At 45.6% G+C, this 10,878-nt stretch overlaps 1 protein-coding gene across 1 annotated transcript; it reads right to left on the bottom strand.

Moving 5' to 3' along the window:
- Positions 1-1,345: 1,345 nt before the first annotated feature.
- Positions 1,346-8,508, bottom strand: fzd9a (frizzled class receptor 9a). Its single transcript, XM_055657961.1, has one exon. The coding sequence runs from the start codon at positions 8,090-8,092 to the stop codon at positions 6,344-6,346; it is 1,749 nt and encodes a 582-aa protein (XP_055513936.1). The 5' UTR covers positions 8,093-8,508; the 3' UTR covers positions 1,346-6,343.
- Between the last annotated feature and the right edge of the window lie 2,370 nt (positions 8,509-10,878).

Below are 10,878 nucleotides of genomic sequence, written 5' to 3'. Positions count from 1 at the left end.
CATTGATAATCTCAATATGTGTGACAGACTGACTGGGAATGCAGGACCAAGGGAGGGACATTATATTTGACACTCACCGTGCAGCCTACTCCCAGCGTCCGCAATCTTGATCAAACTTGCTTGCATTCCCTTCTTCATGGGTTTGATATTTTGAAATTGTCAGTGTTAGGTTTTGCAACTGAGGCCCAATTTGTTTTGAATGCTTGCAAGATCCGACCTTCCTTCTCGAGTCCTTTCCAGTCACACATCTCAAAACATGAGGTCTAACCTTCCAACTTGGGTCTTGGGCCTCAACTTCCTGACCAGACGTTCTGTTCCTGTGGTCTCAGAGCACCTACATCTTGCGTCTGAACTTTCCCCTTCTTCTGCGCCAATCAATCACCTCCTTAAATACCTCTGACTAGCTTTTACATGGTGACAGGTCACCCACTACAAGGAACATTTGTTTGGGTTGGGTACGGGAGGCGAATAGAATTTATGGTGATCCCTTTCCAAACATAAACCAGAGATCAATTTTAGGAACTGACATCTTACATTAATAATGTTTCATGCAAGATAAAGTCCACTAAAGTTAAATAAATAGTCTGAAAGTCTCCAATGAGGTGGATGGTAGGTCAGAACCTCTCTCCAGTTGGTGATAGGATGGTTCAGTTGTCTAATAACAGCTGGGAAGAAACTGTCCCTGAATCTGGAGTTATGAGTTTTCACACTTATGCGTTTTCACACTTCTTACCTGATGGAAGAGGGAGTGACCGGGGTGAACCTCATCCTCTATTATGCTGACAAGGCAGCGTGAAGTGTACATGGTGTCAATGTAAGGAGGTTTGTGTTGTTTTGTGTTTTACTCAAGAAATAGGCGTTTGGTGGTTCCTGGAGATTCTTTGAAATGTTGCAGTACCTTTGCCCCATGGGCCTTTAGTTCGAAATAATGCTTTATAGAGAGTAGTTGTAAGAAAGTAGGTGTGATGTAGGAATATCCAATTCTCCTGTCGACGCTTTATTTCACTTGGGCAGCTTTAAAATGAATGTCTTCTTAGGAAATGTGTGCTCCCACCTTTGGAACAGGCTTCGTTTTCAATCTAATTGAAACAAATCCATGCAAAATCTTTTGTTTTTGTTCAGTGTGTGAAACCAAGGTACCCTCTGTGAAAAAGATCCTTACAAGATCGCGTACGTGCTCCATAGAAGTGGAACATCTTCCGAGTGATGGATTTGCCTGTCTAAATATTTAGCCAAATTGCTGCCTTTTCTCGTCTTATCTCAGCTGCCGTGAATCATTTCATTCTAAGCCTGTCCCTCACTGGGGGTCTGGAGAGCGTGATGCAGAAATAAAAAGCTGACAAGGTGTACAAAAAAACCCAAAAATATATATTTGCATTTAAACTATCATAAACATATACAAAAATGATATTCTATTGTTTGTCTTACCATAAATTAATAACTCTACAATCATCAAATGGACAGAGAGAAGTGAACTACAGGCAATTCAATCCATTTGCACAACCTTCACAAGAGGGTTGGCGAGCACAGACAGTGATCATGAAAGTGGAAATAGAGGAGAATACAGTGGCTACAGTCATAAGCCTACACCCATACTCACTCACCCATTCAACCTCTTACAGTCCCTATCTGTCTTCCCGAAATGCAGTCTCTTGAACCATGGGTGAAATGTTGGCTGGTGCCTGAGATTCACCTTCAGGGTACAAGGGGCGAAATTGAGAGAGGGCGTTTTTTTTTAAAAAAAACATTACCGGGCTATTCTTTGATCAGTTTCCCCACTGCAGTGCCCTTTTTGTGAGTCAGAACCAATTCAGTGAGTAAGAGCTGCTTCAAGGCTTTCCAAAAACTTCCCAACTGAGGAGGAAATGGAAACAATTTCCCGTTTCACCATATCCGAGTGGCTTGAATTAACATCCCGATCAAAAGGCGGCATGATGGAGAATTACCACATTACTGCTAAATTCAGGTGTACATTTAGGCCTTGGAATGGGATTTCAACCTAAAACATCTGAATTATAATAAAACTTATAATTCATTCTTAGAATGGCAGGAGTAGCAGAGCTAACATTTCCTGTTCCATAAAGCTGTGTGGTGAAAACACTACCCTCAGAGCCCCTTTAGAAAAATTATCTTATCTGAACTCATATAATGGAGCCTTGAAATAAACAGTTTAAAGTCAAAAACCGGCAGCTTTTAAAATGATTTACAGAACATAATCACTGAGAAGGTATTTTACTTGGAGATATTGCTCCTGTATAAAACTTTTTTCCAAACTTGGGAAGCAGGTGAAATTAAATCTACTTAATACTTTTGAAAGAAGGGAAAGCTTTGATGACATTCTTTCTGAACAGAACAGAAAATACTGCTGAAAAGGTATATACATTTTTTGTAGATTCTAATTAAAAGAAATATTACAAATCATGGCCAATTGACCAATTTGCTTCCCTTTAGCTTGAAAGACCTGACTCATTGGGGTTCAGACCTACAGCATTCTGCTACCTTGTTCTCAAGAACATCGCTCCCATTGACTGGACAAAGAAAACGCAATAGATTATTTACTTCACTAAATATCGCAGTCTAGTCTGAACATTTCTTCCCCCATGTGGATATGGCACCCAAGAAACGTAAGCCTTTGGCTCCTCAAAGCATTTCTGTTACATATTATGATCATAGCTGACCTGTGAACCATCTCCATGTATCTCCATCTGCTCCATATCTCTTAACACTTCTGTTAACAAAGAAATCTTTCACTCTCAAATTTTAATTTAACAGTCATCCCAGCATGAATTCCCACTTGCACAAGATTTCCAAACGTCTTATCAGCTTTTCTACACGGAAGTATCTCCTAAGTTTATTCACAGTCATAGACAGATACGGTAGGGAAGTAGACACCGGCCCACCAAGTCTGTACTGACCATTAAATACTGATTCCATGTGATCCTCCTATTGATTCCTTCTGGTTTCTACCACTCATGTACACAACAGAGGCAACTTACGCTGGGTATTTAACATACCAACCCGCACGATTTTTGCTGTGAGACATCAGCTCTACTGTGGCACCAAATGGCTCGGTACTGATTTTCCAATTAGTTGCTTTGGACAAGAAATTCCCAATTTTGGTGATCACCACCAACCTCAAAGCCTTATTATTCACTGCAATATTCATCAAGTTAATATGCACTGAACACCAGGAAGGTTTATTCATAAATATTAGTTATCAGCCTTGAAATGTAAATAGAGCAGCTGATCTCAGTAGCACTGATGAAGTAGCAATGATCAAGTGCTGGGTTGTTTAAAGAACAATGTTGATGCCTGCGCTGTTTAGAGCAGTGTTGATATTCTGGGTTATTAAAGGGGCCAATATTGATATTCTGGATTGTTAACATGCTGGGCTATTTAAAGGGGGAAAATTCATATTTTGAGTTGTTTACTGGGACCATGTTGATGTGTTGGGATTTTTTAAAGAGCCAATAAGCTGTTTTGGGCTATCTAACAGGACGTTGCTCATAACTTTAGGTGGGTGAATGAGACATTAACAATGAAGAGACAATTTAGCCAAGCTGGGAACAGAATCTGAAAGAAAAGCCTTGCGACTTTCTGCAGGGCTGATGCTATAAGGATTTATTTGAACTGTACCTGATGCTAGACCTGGCACAGTCACCACTTCCTTTGATGATAAGAAGGTACAATATAAAAATATTAATGACCCGTGATACCCACTGACCCTCTCCAAAGCCCCATCTGAACGCTATGACATCTTGTGAAAGACCTTTGCTGGGAGGAAACTTTCATCGAGCAGCAGAATGACCCTGACAATAAGATGCATTGACACTGCCACAGACTCTCCCGAGCAATCTGACCACTCCCCCCCTCCCCCTCCCCCCCCCCCCCCCCCCCCCCCCCCCCCCCCCCGCAGCTCAACTGTGCACCTTCCTCTTTAGCAAAGTGGGGAGGGGTAGGGGTAAGGGTGAGGAGGGGACAGGAATGCAAAAGCACCACACAAAATAAAATTACAACTAACGTACAAAGCATATATACACAAAAGAAAATACAAGACGTAATGAGTCACCTACACAAAGAATAGAAGTAAAGGAGAGGAGTTCCCACCCTTCTCATTTCCTTCATGAGGAATTATATTGCACAATAGGAAACTCAGGGGTTGGAGGATTAGGGTATAATTTAAGGCTGATAATTCCACCACTCTCTTTTACATGGAATGACCCCAGCTAAGCAGATGACATTGGCCATTATGAGCTGCCACTATATTCCCCCTCCCTCACTGTGAGAAGACCTATTAGTTGCGTCTTCACTAAACTCGCCAGCCACTTTAACACCTTACTTTCACCCCTCACCCATGTAATGAAGGCTTCACAATATTCCTTTTGCTCGCAACAGCTGAAATTAATAAACAGCTCAGGCGCCTAAACTTGTTGCAGTGAGACGCTGGTTGGCAGTGAGGAAGTTGCATTTATTAAGAACGGTTACGAACATTTACAAAACTACTAGGTGATAGATGGCATATAGTTATTTTTTTTAAGCGCTTTTGAAAATGACTTGATAATCATTTTCTCAGCTTCATCTCTCATCAATCCTGCTGCCACGGCAGTCTTTATTTTGCTAAAGTTAGCCACACTCTAGGTTGAACGGCAAGTGAAGGTGAAATATTTGACTGCGAAGGGGAACATGGCTGAACCACCCAGTTCCTTATCTGATGATACTCCCCCAGTGGGCAGCTGGACATCATCAGCAACCGGGTCGCTGGTGTGTTGTATCTAGCTCCAGTCAGGCCAGTAGGTCTCAACTGTACTGCACTGCTCTTGCTCTGGTTGAGTTCAGCCGTCAGCTTAGAGAGGGCAAACTTAAAACACCTTGCCCGGCCAAGCTGGATAGCCCAGTGAAGAGAGATCATTAGCTGGGAAAGAAAAAATAGAAACACCTATCTACAAAAGAACTTCAGTAGTAACTGAACTTGGCTGATATTAAACGAGTCTGCCTTTACCCAGACACTGCAGAAACATTTTAATTTGGCCCATTAGTCTATTGCATTGTTTACCTGACATGTAAGCAGCTGCAAGCTAATTTTATTTTCTGCCCTGACAGGGTTAAAAAAAATGTTTTAAATGAGAGAAACTGAAAAGTGAAAACAGTCCCTTGTGCTGAAATGCGAACGCAAGTTTGAATATTTTTGTTGGAAGAATGAAGTGTTTATATGGAAAGTATTGAATGTAGTGAAAAGAAACATTTTTAAATTGAATATTTTACTTTGGGGCGGGTGTCAGCTGGACTGGAGACCCAAACAAGCCCTGGTAGGGAAATTATAAAGGTTCTCAGGTTAGTTTAGCGTATTGATTTTTCAATCTTTCTGCCCTCTGTGGTACAAATTAACCGTGGGTCTCTCTCTCTTGGTGTTGATCGCCAGTCTACAGCCACCCCTTCCCACATACTCAACAGGACAAACAGCCATTCCTCATGAATTATTATCCTGAACAGTGAGTCAGGGTGTTACTGAAACACAAAGGGATATCACATTGGTCCATAGAAACAGTCACACCTCCAGGAGGAGCTAAGTGACTTGCGGTGCAAAGTGGCTTCCACACTCACAGGGGCGCTGAAACCAACTGCAGTCCTTCCCCTATCCTCACACCTGCTGCCCACAACTGACAGCACAGATTAGTAATTAAACCTGGGGCTTCTTGCCTCTCATCAGCTGCTCGCTGTTTTAATCTCCCCAAAAGGAGCCTTCAGTTTATTTGAAGAGCATTCTGCAGCAAAGTACCAGGGATTTGACAAAAATAATTATATATCTTTGGGAATGTGAACAACTATTGTATTTCAGGATTAAAAAATAACATTTAAAATGTGATCAATATTTACTATTTTTGTTACATTTTGACATTATACATGCCAGTAATTCCACTGTGTCGTTTTGGGAAATGAGAATGCACTCAAATGCAAGACTGATTACCCTTTTCCCCTTTCTACAGAGCCGGCACAGTGGAATTCAGTTGAGCTTACCACCACCACAAAAATCCATTTGCAGCCCACAATATATCCAAACTATCCCATCCGTCTCCTCGGAGTTGTGGACAGGTCACTCTTGGCCCACTTGGTTCGTGTGGAGACGTTGGATGGAAAACAGCCAGCATGTCTTTCTGGACGACTGCTTTCCTCCAGAATGGGAACCTTTACATGGATTTTACAGGAGCTCCACACAAATCCAATAGGTTAGGAGACATCAGTAATGTGACTAATAGAACTAGTAAACTGTGACCAGGGTGCTGGTCCCCGGGCTCTATACTGGGCCCACTGCTCTGCTAGTGATTACTTTGCAACCTGGTATTAGTTACACGTGAGTTGGATTGTCCAGGTAAGGGTCTGTTTTGCTCATGTGGACCATGACAGAAGGTGCCTTGTAATGGCAATGGCTAGCCGAACAATTGACCCCACTGCAAGGCTTCCCTCGAGTCCTCACTGACAGCTTTCTGCTGCACAAACTCTGCCAAGTCTGCAGGGTCTTCGAGCTCCAGACCCATATCCCGCTGGTGATCCCCACCACCAACGACATGAAGATCTTCAGCATGAAGACTGCCACCGTCGGCACAGACTCGTCCAAAGTACAGTCCATAGTCCTTCTCCCGGGGTAGACCAGGCAAGGCTGCTCGGAGGCGAGCACTTTCCAATAATCCATGTTCAACCTCTCGTAGAAATAGCAGACAATGACGCAGGTGGCCGGCACAGTGTAAAGTATGGAGAAGACTCCGATCTTCACCATCAGCTTCTCCAGCTTCTCTGTGTTGGTGCCTCCGGTCTTCATGATCCTGCGGATGTGGAAGAGAGCCACGAAGCCGGTTAGAATGAAGGAGGTCCCAATCACCAGGTAACAGGACAAAGGGATGAGCACAAAGCCTGTCAATGCGTTGACGTCCATGCTGCCCACATAACACAGGCCGGTCAACTCATCGCCTGCCACCTTCCTCATGGTCAGTATGATGATGGTCTTCATGGCTGGCACACCCCAGGCAGCCATGTGGAAGTAGCTGCTGTGAGCCTCGATGGCTTCATGGCCCCATTTCTTGCCGGCAGCCAGGAACCAGGTTAAGGTCAGGATGACCCACCAGAGCGAGCTGGCCATACCAAAGTAAAACAGGATGAGGAAGACGATGGTGCAACCTGTGCTCTCCAGACCCTCTTGGATGACATAGAGCTCCCCATTCTCTCGGTCGCAAGCGATGTTCTCTGCCCCTGCCACCGAGCGGATGATGAACGCCACCGAGTACACGTTGTAGCACATGGACAAGAAGATGATGGGCCTCTCGGGGTACTGGAAGCGGTGGGGGTCCAGCAGGAAGGTGAGCACCGTGAAGGCCGTGGAGATGAAGCAGAGCGTGGACCACACGGCCATCCAGATGAAAGCAAAGTCTTTGTCCCCCTTGGACCAGTAGACGTCCACGCCCGGGGAGCACTTGGGGGCGCAGGTCAGACTCTTCTCCACGTACTGGAACTTGTCGGGGTTGTCACAGGAGCCGAGCGGAGCCTGGCTTCTCCCATCGGCTGCCCCGGGTGAGCGGGCTCGGGGCGCCACGGGCAGCATGCCCTGCCCCTTCTGGGGGTCTCCGGTGGCGTTCTCGGGGGCTTCCATGCACAGGGCGTTAGGGTCGTTCCTGGTGGGCAGCTTGGTGCAGTCCAGCGACTCGGGCCAGCCAAAGTTGAACTGAGCCATGATGGGGGCGCAGCGCTGGCGCGCCTGCTCGCACATGGGTCTGCAGGCGGGGATGGAGGTGGACACTTGGTCGGTGCACATCGGGGCGTAGAGGGAGCACAGGAAGAGCCGGAGGTGAACGTGACAGCCGTACTCGACCAGCGGCGCAAACTCGTGCAGCTTGATGGCGGCTTCCCGCTGGTTCTGGTGGCCCATGTAGTTCGGCATCCTGGTCATGTTGTAGCCGATTCCCAGGCACATGGGGATCTCGATCGCCTCGCATTTGGCTTCCCTGCCTCTCTCGTGTTCGAGCGAGCCGATGGCCCAGCAGGTCCCGAGCATCAGCCACTGGGACAGGGCTGCGAGCGACACCAGGCGCACGGACCGCTCCATTCTCCGGGTGAAGTTTGCCCTGATGCTCACACCCACATATCCTTTCCCCCCCAAGACGGGAGTGCGAAGAAGGCAGGGTACCTGTGCCGACACACTACCGAGCCTCCCGTTTAAATACTTCCTCCAATCCTCCCAAGTCGGGGCTGTCAGATTTTGCAGTGAGCGTTCCCAGCGCCAGGAGAGTTGATCACAAATTACACCGCACAAACCAGGCGGGCGCTTTGATCCAAATCTTCAAAGGCTTGGAAATGAAATTACTTTTTTTTGTTGTTTAGTAAACACAGGAGCGATTCCGCCGACACCTCGCCAGCTCTGCACTTCGCTGGTCTTTCTCTCTCTGTCTCTACTCTTTGTTGAAGGCAGCAGATGCTGGCGCCAGCTCTGGCTGGCCCGGGAGGTCGCAGGGAGATGGCTATGCAGGCTGTGGAGGTGGCAAGGAGAAGAGGGGGAATAAAGGGGGGTAGAGTTGATGAACAGCCCCGCTTTGCCCGGCCACCTCTTGTTGCTGCCGAGGCTTTGTAGAAAGTGATCGGAAAGTGATCCTGGCCACAGCACCAGCCCCGGGGAGGTGTGCGGGCGGAGAACACACTGCACCACATTGGCTGGTGAGGCCCTCGCCGCCCCGGTGCCGCCGCCCTATTGCCTGCCACCGCCGCCACTCAAGCGGGGGCAGGGTCGGACTGAAACACGCCTTCACTAACATTCCCAGCCAGGGACTTTGGGTTGCAAAACAGAGGAGTCCTTTTCAATTGATGTCACCCCCCTACTGAAGGGCTGAGCCCGGGATCACTATTCACTCCGCTTCTTCTTTAGAAATTCACCGATGGCTCAAGTGATTTAAACATTTTGAACATTTTGATAAATGGCCAAGAAACGCGTGTTGATGCGATATTCGTCCTCACGTTCGCCTTGCTAACGAAAACCAACGTTTTCAAAACTCAGCCTGATTTCCCCTGAGGATATTCGGCTACGTTGAAGAGTGGAGCATTAATTGAATTAGTTGTCGCTTTCTTTTCATATTTCACTGTGGACAGAAAATGCGTTTCCTGGGATGTCGGAATTCGCCCAGAGTTGTGTGTGTGTTTCAAACTATTTGTCTCTCGCATTAACTAACCTGCAATCGCAAAGCCAATGAGTGTGTATATTTATACAATGGTATATGGACACACTGATCTGTTCTGTATTTATGCCTTCTATATTCTGTTGTGCTGAAGCAAAGCAGGAATTTAATTGTCCTATCAGGGACACATGACAATAAACTCTCTTAAATCTTGAATCAATAAAACAGGTTTCCAACGCAGACATGATATCTCGGTTTTCGCCTCCACCGAAGCTGCCTGACCGGCGAGGTATTTGCTCCACGCTCCTCTCTTTCCCCAGTCAAATTACACTGCCAGGCCAATGGTTGAAATATTTAGCCAAATAATCACAATCCACGATAGATGAATGGATTAATTATTGTCACCTTCTCAATTAAAACAAAATGAGAATTAAGAGAGGGTGGCACTTTTTTTGTTGGGCGTTTTGTTCAGAATTGAAAGCGACTTGAAAAGAAAACGAGACGCTACAATAAAACTAGAAGAATCCCCGAAATTCTGGGCAACAATTTCCTTCCACAAAGAACGAAACACGAGAATGTATCGATGATGGAAATGTTCTCTCCACCAATCTTTCTCCTAGACTATCCCTTTCTCGGGAATAGACAGGGCCCTGAGTGATTACCAACATTTGCCAACAAACATAAACAAATAAAGGCTATGTTAACGTTTCCACTCTGTAAATGTTAATAACTGCTATTTCTAGCAGCTGTTTTTATTTTAGAATTTCCCCATTCACAGTTTCCCTTCCATACAGGAGTACCATTATTTAATGTTCTCAACGACACGGTGTTATTTCTGAATTTCAGTCCCACAGTACAGTTTATGTGGAAACAGACTTTTGTTTGTGCTGCTGTTTGTGCAGGCCGGCGGAGCTTTTTTAAAAAAAAAACATATATATAAAGAAACGTGTCCATTCTCTCAGAATGGATCGGGTTCCTTTTAATTCTCCTTTGAAATGCTGTCACCGAGGAGACTGTCCTTAAAGAAGCGCCGAAGAATTAAAATGAAGGAGCTGTGAATGCCATTAGCTCGCTTTCCAAAAAGTCTTTTCACCTCAGCGAAGGGCACAACAAGAGGCCGCTGCGGACAATGGCAAAAAGGGATGGAACCCCGGGGAGAGTGCGAGAGAAGGAGCCGGGATTTGGGGCAGATCTTTGCACGGCTTCTTCTGTGGCTCTCTCTCTCTTTCAAAGTGCTTCTGTTCTCTGCCCCTTTCACTCAAACAATGCTCGGTCCTTTCCGAGCTGTGAGTAGGAATACTGAAAACACAAGTTCTCAGCTTGCCGCCCCGTCACCCGCTACTGCCTGGCCTCTCCCTATCTGCCCACGTTTATTAATTATATCTTTCAACGCATCACACTGTGTTCTGCTCAGCTTGCCTTATCTCAACAAAGTTAACCGCCCCTTTTTCATGCCGCGCTTCTTTTTATTTCTTCTTTCTGTTTTTTTTTCTCATATTTCTTTTTCTCTCATATTTTTTTCCATAGTTTTGGCTTTTCCTTCCTGCCGCAGAACTTTGTGGGCAGAAGATTGTCTTAAGATTTCATTAAGGGCACAAAACAATTATGTCGATTCTAATGTGTCTATTATTTGCGCAAACGTTTGCAGCGTGTGTGACATTGTCTGTGTGCCTCAGACTGTCTTTAATCGAACTTTACCTTGCACTAAACGTTATTCCCTTTTCAT

The sequence above is a fragment of the Leucoraja erinacea genome, chromosome 28, assembly GCF_028641065.1.
Source record: "Leucoraja erinacea ecotype New England chromosome 28, Leri_hhj_1, whole genome shotgun sequence".
In the NCBI taxonomy this organism is placed as follows: Eukaryota; Metazoa; Chordata; class Chondrichthyes; order Rajiformes; family Rajidae; genus Leucoraja; species Leucoraja erinaceus.
Note: the sequence above shows the minus strand (reverse complement) of the source record. Positions and strands in the feature narration are given on the sequence as shown.

Bases quoted from the DNA above. Each gene is read 5' to 3' on its own strand.
- fzd9a (XM_055657961.1), bottom strand. From the start codon at position 8,092: ATGGAGCGGTCCGTGCGCCTGGTGTCGCTCGCAGCCCTGTCCCAGTGG.